At 40.0% G+C, this 13,676-nt stretch overlaps 2 protein-coding genes across 6 annotated transcripts in view; one reads left to right on the top strand and one right to left on the bottom strand.

Moving 5' to 3' along the window:
* APOO (apolipoprotein O) overlaps nucleotides 1–3,615 on the bottom strand; it is a 53,717-nt gene extending 50,102 nt beyond the window's left edge. For both annotated transcript variants that reach the window (XR_002180270.2, XM_019956337.2), the window contains exon 1: nucleotides 3,383–3,615. Coding sequence is in view for 1 of the 2 variants with exons in the window: in XM_019956337.2 (XP_019811896.1) it covers nucleotides 3,383–3,391 (9 nt within the window). In the remaining variant the exon portion in view is untranslated. The remainder of the gene's footprint in view (nucleotides 1–3,382) is intronic.
* A 141-nt stretch (nucleotides 3,616–3,756) lies between these two features.
* The window catches only part of CXHXorf58 (chromosome X CXorf58 homolog), a 60,453-nt gene continuing 50,533 nt past the window's right edge, over nucleotides 3,757–13,676 (top strand). The window contains exons 1-5 of one of the 4 annotated variants that reach the window (XM_070785294.1): nucleotides 3,757–3,910; nucleotides 6,398–6,533; nucleotides 7,730–7,826; nucleotides 9,705–9,799; nucleotides 10,219–10,330. In XM_070785294.1, the coding sequence (XP_070641395.1) occupies nucleotides 6,418–6,533; nucleotides 7,730–7,826; nucleotides 9,705–9,799; nucleotides 10,219–10,330 (420 nt within the window). In that variant the 5' untranslated portion in view covers nucleotides 3,757–3,910; nucleotides 6,398–6,417. Of the gene's footprint in view, nucleotides 3,911–6,395; nucleotides 6,534–7,729; nucleotides 7,827–9,704; nucleotides 9,800–10,218; nucleotides 10,331–13,676 lie in introns of those variants that run through there. The other 3 variants (XM_019956422.2, XM_019956423.2, XM_019956424.2) reach the window with 3 other exon arrangements.

Below are 13,676 nucleotides of genomic sequence, written 5' to 3'. Positions count from 1 at the left end.
CACTTCTCCAAACCCATCTAACTCATCTTTCTGTAACAGACATTGCTGTTGCACATCCAGTTTCCAGTGTCCCGTTGTGTTCATGGATTCACTTCTCTCCCAAGTGATTAAGGTAGAGTGACCCCATCCTGAGCTGATTCTGTTTTGTCTAAGCCCATCAGGTCATGCCATTCCCTAGGCACTGGCTATTGGGTAAGGTGCAGACACCTGACATAAGCTGATCCAATCAGATTGAAGGAAGAGTGTAATCCAAGCCTGAAGTTTTGTCCTCTCTTGCTCTAGTGGAGTCATCTTGCAAACTTAAGGGGAACCAATCTTACTGCGGAAAGCCAAGAAAAGAGATGGGGACCTTGAAGACATTGTTGACCCACTGGAATCCACCCTTCCCCTGGATTTCGTGAGATAATTTTCCTTACTGTTTATGCCATTGGGTTTTCCCAAATTGAAAGCATCTACTCCTTGGAAGGAAAGTTATGACCAACCTAGACAGCATATTAAAAAGCAGAGACATTACTTTGTCAACAAAGGTCTGTCTAGTCAACGCTATGGTTTTTCCAGTGGTCACGTATGGATGTGAGAGTTGGACTATAAAGAAGGCTGAGTGCCGAAGAATCGATGCTTTTGAACTGTGGTGTTGGAGAAGACTCTTGAGAGTTCCTTGGACTGCAAGGAGATCCAACCAGTCCATCCTAAAGGAAATCAGTCCTGGGTGTTCATTGGAAGGACTGATGTTGAAGCTGAAACTCCAATACTTTGGCCACCTGATGCAAAGAGCTGACTCATTTGAAAAGACCCTGATGCTGGAAAGATTGAGGGCAGGAGAAGGGGACGACAGAGGATGAGATGGTTGGACAGCAGCACCGACTCAATGGACATGGGTTTGGGTGGACTCTGGGAGTTGATGATAGACAGGGAGGCCTGGCGTGCTGCAGTTCATGGGGTGGCAAAGAGTCAGACACGACTGAGCGACTGAACTGAACTGAACTAACAAACCTGAACTTCCCTCTTTATTTTCTAAATATCACTCTTATGCCCCTACTTCTACTTATCAAAAGTTGCTTTTCAAAAATTTCTGGCCTCCCCTCTTCCTCCTCCTTACATTTTGGTATCCACCAAGGTTTGTTGTGAGCTTTTCTACTCAAAAAAAAAGTTTCAACAATTTCAGCTCCCTTTATCCTTCCCTTGATACAGCAGAACTAAGTCAGTGGCACTTTCCCAATGGAGTACCACTGCTGCTGTTCTTCAACTCAATCAGTTGAGGAACTCCTGTCTCTCAAAACTTGCCTCGTCTGAAGTCCCCAGGGCTTCCTTGCTTTTTTGCGCCATAGACCTCTTCAGCAGTCTGATGAGCACTTTGGACCCCTTCTCCAAAAAATGCTTCTAATTGTATAAAATCCCAATTACAGTGCAGTATAATTGTTTTTAAGACCAAAAATCTGATACAGTAATGTGTTTATTAGCTCATTAAATAAAATAGTGAGTCTTATAACTACTATACTTTTGATGTAATGATGAATATAAATGATATTTGGAGATCTGCAACAACTATAATGTGATATGACAATGTTTGTGACATGCACTGGTCCTACTGACTTCAACTGGTAACAGGTACTGCTAATACTACTGTAGCTTGTTGCTGTAGTAGCTATTAAATGAATTGCTCCCAATGAACCCTATTGTCCTCACATCTATGCTCTGTGTAGTCCCCCACCATACTGACTCTGGGCTTGGCCATGTCACTTATCTTGACATCAGCAAATGTGATGCAAGCAGGTGTTCATGCCTCAGGACAAGCCTTCTTGGAAACCAGTAACCATGTGAGGAAGCCCAAGATAGCCATACTGACGGGCCCCAGGCCCACTGATATGGGAGAAAGGCCACCTTGTAGTCTAGCCACCAGCCGAATTTAGAACTGCCCAGCCAACCTATAGATGGTGAGAAATAACAAATCATTGTGGTTTTATCCAAAAATGGATAACTGAAACAGTTACCTACATTCATAACTGAAAGAAATGATAAACTTCACCAGAAGATTAGTGAAAAAGATTATATTTTCCCATCAAAGTTCAGGGACCCCCGAATTCTACCCACAGACCCTCTGAGGGAATGAGATCCACAGGTTGAGAACTCCTAGTAAGACAGACAGATCCTACTCTCCTTTTTACTACCAAAGTACATTAATGACAATATAAACTGATCATAGCATATCCTTAGCTGTTGCAACCCTAAAACTGAGCCAAACTCCCTAGCACGTAAGTGTTTCAACACAAATTTATGAAATGAACACAAGATACTTTTGTGATCTGTTGTTCTAACTAAACTGTGAGCTGCCTGAAAACAAAATAAAAGCAAATATTTAGATGTCGCTCCTATGTGCCAGGGCCTCTTGCAAGTGCTTCACACCTAATGTATTTATTCCTTATATAACCCTAGGAGGTAGAAGCTAGTTCCCCAATTTCACCAATAGGAAATCAGGCCCAGAAAGGCCAAGTGACTTGCCCAAGGTCACACAGCTGCAAAGTGGCAACGCCACAAGTGGAAGGCCAAATCCATGGTCTGATTTTATACTGTCCTAATGCCCTCAAAGCACATCGCAGCTCATTAAAACATTTAAATAGTACAATTCTGACATTTCATTAGCACTATTTTACAGGTGCACTGCTTCAAGACTCGATTTTGTAGACTCCTTTCTAATAGCCTGTGATTTGTTTTTCGTGATATACAAATACCATTTACTCTTTTTAAAGGAGAACAATGCCTTCGTATTAAAATGCAGATTTTCGAGACAGTCTTCACTGTAAAAGTCAACTTCTTTCAAAAGGACACGAGTTCATAAAATGGAAAGAAATAAATCAATCGGTTCATACTATATAACGTTTGCTGGGAGGGGGAGAGAAGTTCCAGTTGCTCCTTCTCACCCAGCCCTTCCCAGGCCAGCCTCTCCAACTTCCTGCTGCACCTTCTCCAAAGGTGACCCTCCCCCATTCATACAGCAGGTTCTGAAACCTGACCTTGCCAGGCAACCAAAGCCAAACCCCGCAGTGCCCTGATGTGGCCTAACGTTCCTAACGAACCCAAGAGGGGACCAGCCAGAGGGTGGATACTTTTAGGGGTACTTTAAATGTTTAAGTGTTTTATTCACAAGAGCACAACCCAAAAGGCCTCACCCAGCCACCCCAGGTCTCACGCCTCCGCCCGGCAGCCGCTAGCTCCACGCGGATCTCTGAATGAACAGCGAGGCCGGGACGCAGCCGGCCCGGAGGCGGGAAAAACCTCGGGACGAGCCGGGCCTGGTCCCCGGAGAGGCCCACGAGAGCGCGGGGAGGGCTCCGGGCGGCCGGGAGGGGGCGGTGACAGCTGTGACCCGGCTCCACTCTCTCACCTTGAACATGTCGCTGGCAGCGGCAGCTCCGGCGGGGTCACCCCAGCCTTGGCCCCGCCCACTATAGAGAGAGGCGGCTACGGCGGCCGGCTAAGGCCCGATTCTTCCGACCGCAAATGGGCCGCGGTGCGGGTGACGGCCGTACAGCCAATTAGGTGCGGCCAAGGCTTAGCTCGGAAGCCTAGGTCTGAAAACCGCGTTGTTGAACTGCAGAGCGTGGCGCCTCAGGCGGCGAGCGAACGCAAGCCCCGCCTTCCGGAGGCTCCGCCCCTGCGCCGGCGGTTGCTAGGCGGCGGGAAAGCGCCAGCTCTGCGTGGGCCGCGCGCGGGGGCGCGAGGAGGGAGGCGCCGCAGCCCGCGCCGCGCTGGGAATCGGCCTTCGCCGCGGTGATTGGACGCCCAGCGGCGTAGGCTGAGAACCCTGTGTGCGGAGGCCGCCAGGTGGGGGCGCTCGTCAGGCCTCGGGCGGCATCGAAAGCCTCGCAGACGCAAACCGCCGACCTCTGGGCCTGGATTTACCTCACAAAAGGTTTTTACTTGTGTGGTGTTTGTTGTTTTTTTTTTTCCACTCTGGGCGGGACAGTTTTAAGATTTTAAATTTAAACTGATTTGCTACATCCTTTCATCTCGAAAGACCCTGACATTTTTTTTCTTCTTTAAAATACTTAAGCTTCTGTCTCTTACTGGGGATCAACTGTTGTTCCCTTAATACTAATAGAAATAAGTAATAATGATAATAATTATCTTATTGACAAGAATAGCAACAAGCAACAGCGTTTACCCTATGCCTGGCTCTTACCTAACCTCCATACACATATTGTCTTCTCTTTCCAACAACCCAAGTAGGTGGACACGGTTACTATTCCACATCTAGTAGATGAGGAACCTGAAGCACAGAATAGGTGCAAGGCCACAGAGAAGGAAAGTGGGAAGTCAGGATCCAAATCTACCTAGTCGAGCTTTAAAGCCTGTGGTCTCACCTCAACAACTGTCACAGTGGCTCATAATGGGGTTGTGTTTCCTGTAATATTTCGTTCTGTATTTCACATCTAACCCCATAGCAAGTGTAAGCCCATCCAGGCAGGCATCTAGAAGATTTGGGGGATTTGTGTGGTGCTGTGTCCCTGCCCTCCAGCCAAAGACCACTAGGAACACATCTGTAGTTGAACAAGTTGGGTTTGTTTCTTGCAGCTGCTAGGAAAACGCACACCTTGGGAAACAGTGGGGCATCTCAGTGAGAGAGTGTTAGAAAGATTTATTCTAGGGTTTGGGCTTTGGTTGGGTGATTTGGGGGCGGGTTCAAGGAAGCAGGGCTTTGCTCTGGGTTGGGTGGTGGTAGGAAGCCAGGGTTAACACCTAAGCCCAGCTGTGAATGCCAGGCCAGCTCCTGGATGTTAAGGACTGCTTTTCTCTTTCTCAAGAGATCAGTGTATTCCAAGCCATCCCCATCCCCATTTCTAAAGAGAAATATTGAGACTCTGAAGGCTCTGCCTCAGTAATGGAATGTCATATGTATATAAAAGTGTGACTTATAAGTGATCAGTTAGGGCAGGAAGTCTTAATTCAGGGAGTATGTGAACTTGGGAAAAAATTGCAACTTTATTTTCCCAAACCTCTACCTGAACTTTAGCATTTCTTTCAATTATATGTAGGTAACAAACCACAGTAGTATCAGCAGTACCTGTGACTTTGTCATCAATAGAAAACACAGTATTTTCATATCACATTATAGTAACAGCAAATTTCTTGAAATACTGTTTCTACTTATTACCACTTCACAAGTACAGAGCTCTCATATTATTTAATGCATAAAGAAGACCCATTTCTAGAATTTTGTCTTTGAAAATATTTTGACAATAATTTCAAGATAATTGGAGTCTTTCATAATCCCATATATTTTATATTATGTATTTAATATAAATACATAATATAAAAACATAGTTCTTAGAAGGAGTTTGTCCATAGGGGTCCATGGCACCAAAAGAAAAGATTAACAGACCCTGGTTTAGTACAAGACACTCAGCAGTGACTAAGAATTTGGGAGCTGCTTCCAAATTGGAGTAATGTGTAAGGGATAGAAAATCAGAGGTGGAATCAAATCACTTATTACACATCCTCTCACTTTACCAGAAAGGGAACTGAGTTACTGAGAGGTTAAAGGACTTGCCCAAAGTCTCACAGTTATTCCATGATAAAACCAGGATGAAAAGTTTTTAGAAAGCATGTAAAAACCATCCACTCTGATGTGCATTGGGGATTCCATGGATAGCAAGATGCCTCCTGCCTTCAACCAACTTGTTGGAATGACAGCCAAGAAATCAAATTATGGTGCATATGAGAAGTACTATGAAAGAAAAACATATACAGTATTATGGAACCTTGAAGACAGTAGTGAGTAGTTCTGTAAAAAGGAGACGATGGAAAACTTACGAGAAGAGGCATCACTTAGGTGGGATCTTGAAGGGTGAATTGATGTTTGCTGGCGGTAGGAAAGTTGTTTCAGGTAGAGGAAATGGCATGATCATCAGCACAGAGTTGTAAAACACTGACTTTGGCAAGAAATTCTTATTCTCTTAGAGTATAGAGAGGAATGCTAATGGAAAGTTGGTATTTTGAGATTAGAGAGAGAATGGAGCTAGATTGTGAAAAGACTTGCACATGATTCTAAGGAGTCTGCACTTTAGCTTGGAGGAAATGAGGTGTCCCTGAAAGATTTTAAGTTGAAGAGTGATACAGGTGGATTATTACTCTCAGAAGTCAACTCCAGCTGCAGTGTGGAGGATGAAGAGACTGGAGACCAGGAGACCAATTAAAAGGCTATGGGTAGATACAGTCTTTCCTATATACCTCATAATTCTTGTAGCACACAAAGGAGGTAAGTGACATTGAGATCTATGAAACCTTCCTTTTTCAGGGGCTCTGAAATTAGCCTAACAATTATATGGAACTTGAGTCTCATCCAAACAGTGTAATAACATAGATTATGACCTCAAATGTTTAATTTATATACTTTCAGAGTATTTCATTGGGAGGAAAATGAGTCATTCCCTGAAGGTACCAGTCACTGGTGTCCCAAAATCAGATAATCCACACTTGGGAAAAGGTCACAAAGTACACTTGTCAAATACTGTAAAGACAAAGGAAAAAGAACAGTAAGTAGCCATCTTTTGCCTTGTATCATCTTCTACAACTGGACAGTTTCCATATCGTGTTTACCCAGCTAACATCCAACATTTCTTGTTTCATAAATTAGAGGGTTTTTTTGTGTGTTTTAAAATTACTTTTGAATTGAATAATAATTATAATTATACTATTTCATAATTGACAAAGCATGTTAACACACATCTCTTTGATCTTAACACAACCTTGTGATGCAGTCTTGTTACCACATTTTGTAAGTGAGGAAGTAGCAACTGGAAGAAGGTAAGCAATTTGCAGAAAGTTAATAGATGGCATCAGCTACTATTCAAGAGTTTGTTTCCATACTTGAGGACTTTTCTGCTCTACATCTTGTAGTCTGCACTTTGCCAGCCGGCAGTGACACTATACAGGAGTACCTCTCTTTGCATGTAACCCTGTGAGGGGTAATGATAGGGTTGTAGGGGACAGTTCTTGGAGAGTGAGATTCCTACAATCTGCCAGTGCTGGGACATGATCAAAGTAGAATGATGCTCTGACCTCCTGACTGGGATGAGACTGGCTCAGACAAAGATCAGAGAAGGGAATTTCTTTTTCTAGGGCATGGTCATCCGCTCCCAGAAGAACACTGGGCCTCCTGTAACTTCACATATTCTATACACTATTTTCTTAGCATTTGAACTAGTTGGACAGTGTTTTTAAGAACTAACTCTAATGGAATAATTTTAGGTCATAGATGTTTTTAGACAGCACATTTTTTTTATTTTTTTTAATTAATTAATTAATTTTTTTTTTTTTACTTTACAATATTGTATTGGTTTTGCCATACATCAACATGCATCCGCCATGGGTGTACATGTGTTCCCCATCCTGAACCCCCCTCCCACCTCCCTCCCCATACCATCCCTCTGGGTCATCCCAGTGCACCAGCCCCAAGCTTCCTGTATCCAACATTTTTTTGATGATAAAGTTTTACCAGGATTTTTTTTTAATCTCAAGGGAAATATTCTCAAGTATTTCATATCCTCATTCTGACTAGATTCTACAGATGACCAGTTCTAATTACCACATCCAAATGTTCCTCATTAAGTCAGACTTAGGGTGGGAGATGGGGAGGTGCAAGAGGAGGAAGCGTAAATTCAGAGTTCCCCAAGATTTTAGGAAAATGAAAACTACTTCACAAATCTTAAGCTCTTTTGTTTCCTCTCAGAAATAAAGATGTTTCGGCTCACATCATACAGAAAGCTTGGTTATCTCATCTCGACAAAACTGTGTTTCAACTCCTTAAGCATACAATTTGTGCAGCGGTATGTATTTTGCTTTTTGTTTGCTCTGACAGATATAATTACTTATCAAGGTAAAAGGTGTGTTAAATAAAGATAGAATATATAGCCTTTTAAAATCTCTTCTCTTTGAATCTAATCATATTGCAGGGGGTTGTGGGATTTCTTCTTTGGTTAACCCTGAATGGATATTTCTGGATTTACTTTTAAAAATTAATTATTTTAATTGGAGGATAATTACTTTATAATATTGTGATGGTTTTTGCCATACATCAGCATGAACCACCCATGGGTATACATGGATTTACTTTTAACCTGAGTAACTATTGTTTCTTCTGAAACCGACGTGATTTTTTAAAATTCCATTCCTTATTTGAAGATGTGAGACAGTGATCTTACAATGCTAAAAATCTCTGAATTAAAAGTGCCTTTACTGTCCACCCAGCAGTTTTACTTCTAGGAATCCATTCTACAATATATATATAATTTCATTGCAGTATTGTTATAACAGCAAAGAAAATAAACCCTATAATGTCCATCGATAGGATACTGGTTAAATAAATGTTGATAACTTTCATACTGTTAAGCCTTGCAGCCTTGCATATGATTCTGCAATAGAAGGTAGCTAAAATATCTCATTAGTAAACAAGGCAAGTGCAGCACATTATGAATAATATAGTCCTATTTGAATAAAAACAAACCAACAAACAAAAAGGTGCACATCCCCCCACTCCCCAAAGAAACAACTCTGGCAACCCTGGCAGAATATTAAGCCTTCTTTCATATAGTACCTAATATTGTCCTAATAAAATCACCTGTGATTACAGTAGTCTATAATTAGTAATAGTCACATTAAGGGAATTTTAGCAGTTCTGAAAAAAATGATAAACGCTGAGAAATGTGTACACTTTCTCACCATCTGACCTACAGACCCATTTCTGATGTCAGCAAAAGCAGAATACCTCAGAGAAAACCCACTCAGGTGAACCTGTGACATTTCAGGTCCATTGTCTATTGTCTTCACATGTGGAACGTGTATTTAATTATTGTAATGCTGGTTTGTCATAATTTTAGATTCTTTTAGTAACAGAAAAAAAGAAAGAAACTCTTTTTTTAATCTGTTAACCTAACACTTCAAGTTACTGCAATACCTTACATTAATAATGCTTTGTCATTTGAAAAGCCCTGTAGTGTACATTTTTATGTGATTGTCATAGGCATAAAGGTTGGGCAGGATCATAGCGGGGGAAAATGGGAGCTTTAGAATTAAACAGATCTTAAGTTTGAGTCCTGGTTTCTCTGCTTACTACTTTTATGCCTTTGAATGGGTTACAGACACTCCCAGAGCCTCAGCATGCTCATCTGTAAAATGGGAATGATAATATTCAAATATTTATGTGTATAAGGTACCTAATATAGTGTGGTATATAAAAGGTGCTTAAAATCTAGTACCATTTCTATTATTATCCTCATTTTACAGTGATTCACTCAGCATCAGATACTTATTTAGTACCTGCTGTGTTCCAGGCACTGTACTAGATACTAGGAATACAATGGTAAAAAAGAAATACGTGGCCCCTGCCTTCATGAAGCTTACAATCTAGTAGGAAACACAGACACATTTATAGTTAGTTATAGCACATTGTGAAAAGTGCTGTCTTAGGGAAAGAACAGTGCCTGGAATCTCAAGGAGGGATACATACCCAAACTTGGAGGCCAAAGGAATAAAGTAGTGACTCAAGGTGACACAGATGATAAGTGAGGGAGCCAAGACTAGAACTCAGATCTTTAGAATACCAAGTCTGGTGTACTTTCACTTTACCATGCCTCCTGTGTTGTTTTCAATAAATTGTGCCTGGGCAGGGTACTGTGTTCCATTGATAGCACCATCATCTATTTCAGGAACATCACGTGACACATGAAATTTTGAAGAAAGTGAGCCCCTTAGAGGCTGAGCTTGCTAAAGATCCTTGCATGAAGTGTAAAGTTAGATTCAGGTAATGTTTTTATGCAGATTCGTTTCAAGAAGTACTTAGTATGAAGAAACCTTAGAAATTTATTAAGTCCTCATAACTTCTCATGTTATAATTACAAATTAAGTATCTTGTTCTTATTTACATTTATCATGTGAAGAAGCCAAGGCATGACTCTCTCAGACCACAAGTTGCCTTGAGAGTAGCTCTCATCTCCTATGATGTGTTCAGTCTGACACACGTATGAGAATAGTTGTGAGCACACATGCCAAAGTGGGGCTCTTTCATCCTTTGTGATCCGTGTCATTGCTAGTTCTTTTCATGCCCTGGTATAGCCTTTAACCTGCATGTAAGAAACTATGTGAATGAGCCTAAGTACAAGAGGGAGAAATAACCGAGTCCCAAGTCTGATACCAAATGACTAATTTTGGTCTTTATTTCAGATTTAGTGGCGAAATATTTCCACCTTTCATCGTATTTAAAATTTTTCTTCACACTGAAGGCCATGGTTATAAGTATTTCAGCGGAAAAAAATTTTTAAAGCCGTCAAGTGAGGTGATGTTTCATGATGTAGAGTTTGTGTTAATTTAGCTTCTTAACATTTCTGTGATATCTAAATTGCATTCAAAATATACAGATTACATTATTTCACCATTAAACAGCCCAGCAGGCAGGTAGTATTTTTTAAGCATCATGTTTCAAAGTGTCTTTACTTATTAGCTAAAAAGAAAATATTTGGAATGAAGTACTTGTATAAGGACCTAGAAAATACCCATCAGTTTTCTTTGTACAAAAATTTTGATTTGTTAATAATGAATTACAGTGACTTATTGGTCAGGAGTTTTATTATTAATTATATTAATATTTATTGTGATAATTATATTGTTAAATATTTTTATTTTTAATTATGTAGAACATTTGGTGCAATTTTGTTTTAATGGTATTTTATCACTGTCTCTTTGATTCTGGTAGCCTGTTTAGAAAAAGTATGCTAGAGTATTGAAAAGGAACTTTTAAAATATTTATCCTTTTTTACATGAGTTCTTATACTTCTTACTTTCATGAATATTCATCACAATTGTGTCTATGCATAGGACTCACCTGATCTTGTTAAAATACAGTTTCTGATTCAGTCAATCTGGGATGAAGCCTGAGATTCTGAATTTCTACCCAGTTCCCAGGTGCTGCAACTGCTGCTGATCCATGGACCACATTTTTAAAAAAATATTTATTTCTTTGGCTGCACTGGGTCTTAGTTACAGCACTCGGGATCTTGTTGCACCACGGAATCTCTAGTTGTGGCACTCAGGCTTAGTTGCTCCAAGGCATGTGGGATTTTAGTTCTACCCGGGATCAAACCTGTGTCCCCAGCATTGCAAGGTGGATTCTTAACCGCTGGACCACCAGGGAAGTCTCTAGACCATATTTTTAATAGCAAGGATCTACAACAAAAGTTTTATTCCTTTGACCCTTTTACATGAGTATAATTGATTTTTTTTAAAAAAGGTACATTCTCATTTTATAAACCATATATCAAAGGTTATTTTCTTGTAGACTTCTGGAAATATTTTACATGAAAGTTATGACCCACCTGAAATTATCAGTACTGGCATGTATTCAGAATAAAAGACCACACACCCTGGCAGTTTCTGACCACATCCAGCATGTGCAACATTTATTCTCTACAGATTATCAGAAAAGGAAAAGAGACTGCTTTTCTATGCCTTCTCAGGCAATATCAGAGAAAATTTAGCTTGGCTTCAGAAATATAGCATAAGGACTAGTGGTTTCATGTGGAATATGGTGTTTCAGAAACATTAATATTTGTTCATTTATATATCAATAGAATGATTTCAATTGCAAAAGTATATATTTATTCTCCATTCCAGAGATAAATTCATATCATATATATCTACAGAATAAGCTTATAGTTGTCCCTATAAAATGTCATCAGTTGTTGCTTTTCTGAGGTTATATAATGGGGCTTTTTTAGGAACTTACGTTTTCCCAAGACAGTTCCTAGCAGACCCTGCTATGCCCAGGCTGCTGCAAATGAGAAGCTTGGAGTCCATGACTGGAAAGCACTGTGCATATATTACAAGGCATTAAAAATGCTGTATAGTAACTGAAATTTATCTTAATTACAAAGTAACTGTTGAAAAAAAGGAAATAGCACAGAGATTTCTTTAAAAAGGAAAGTATACCTTTCTTCTTTGTGCTGTAGCTTTAATTTACCTGAGATGATCACTGTTAATTGTTGTATATCCTTCATTTTTTCCATAAAAATATGAATATATTGCTAAAAATTTTGTTATTTTTTAAATGAGATTATACTATTCAGCTTTTTTCACTAAATATTGTAAAGGTTTGTAAATGGTCAGAACATACCTAACTTGAACAGTTTAGGGTTCCTTTTACCCTTTAGTTCAGCTTCAAAAGAAACTCTGGCACTATTTGGATTCATAGTTAGTAGAAAACCTGTAGAAATGGAAATTTCAGTGACTCTAAGGTCACTAAATTATTTTGCTCTTTGAATGTATAATAGACACTATGTCTTGAGCAAATTGCTGCAACTTTATTAAGTTTATTTCTTAATGTAAAAGAAGTAAGTCAGTTTTAGTCCATTCAGATGTTTAATCTAAGTTCATTTATGAAGGAAGGGAGTTTCACCAATTCTTTTTTGTTGTTCCATCTTTCCCCTCGTTCTTATATCCATTTCCAGTTTCATTTCCTTATAATTTTCCAACAGCCTTTCTCATGTATTTACAAACACACTGTCACACACAAAAGCAAAAACGAGTGAAAGGATATAGAATTTCCAGTAGTCATGTATGGATGTGAGAGTTGGACTGTGAAGAAGGCTGAGTGCCGAAGAATTGATGCTTCTGAACTGTGGTGCTGGAGAAGACTCTTGAGAGTCCCTTGGACTGCAAGGAGATCCAACCAGTCCATTCTAAAGGAGATCAGTCCTGGATGTTCTTTGGAAGGAATGATGCTAAAGCTGAAACTCCAGTACTTTGGCCACCTTATGAGAAGAGTTGACTCATTGGAAAAGACTCTGATGTTGGGAGGGATTGGGGGCAGGAGGAGAAGGGGACGACAGAGGATGAGATGGCTGGATGGCATCACTGACTTGATGGACATGAGTTTGGGTAAACTCTGGGAGTTGGTGATGGACAGGGAGGCCTGGCGTGCTGCAATTCATGGGGTCGCAAAGAGTTGGACATGACTGAGCGACTGAACTGAACTGAACTGAAACTACTCTAGAGAAGAAAAACAAAATTAAACAATTTACCCTGCCTGATTCCAAGACTTAAAACACTACAGTAATCCTGACGCTATAATGATGGCAAAAAGACAGACATGTAGATCAATGAAACAGAAAAGATAATTCAAAAATAGACCCATACATATATAATCAGTTGATTTTTATCAAAGGTTTGAAGGCAGTTTAAATGGTGCCAGAACAATTGAATAGTCATGTGTATAAAAAAGATCTAATTTCATTTACCTACTTCAGTTATCTATTTCCAGAGCAATGCTTATCTACACAGGGTTGTCATATAGTAGTCCACCAACTATATTTAGAATATTCTAAAGCCTTGCTACTCAAAATGTGGTCTGTGAACAAAGGAAACTATACAAGAACCAAAAACAGTTTTTAAAACTAAATATAAAATTAAGTGTGATCTGCAGACCTGCAGCAATGGCATTCCCTGGAGTTTATTAGAAACGCAGGCTCTTAGGCCCCACCTCACACCCACTGAATCAACAGGTGCATTTTAACAGGACCCCCAGGTGATTCTAGGCACAATATAGTTTGACAAGCACTGTCATAAAGGTGCCTAGACGTCTTTATGAGTGTCATGACCTAGACACCTCTGGGTAGTTGACAATTTCT

This window comes from Bos indicus, chromosome X (genome assembly GCF_029378745.1).
Source record: "Bos indicus isolate NIAB-ARS_2022 breed Sahiwal x Tharparkar chromosome X, NIAB-ARS_B.indTharparkar_mat_pri_1.0, whole genome shotgun sequence".
Lineage (NCBI taxonomy): Eukaryota > Metazoa > Chordata > Mammalia > Artiodactyla > Bovidae > Bos > Bos indicus.
Note: the sequence above shows the minus strand (reverse complement) of the source record. Positions and strands in the feature narration are given on the sequence as shown.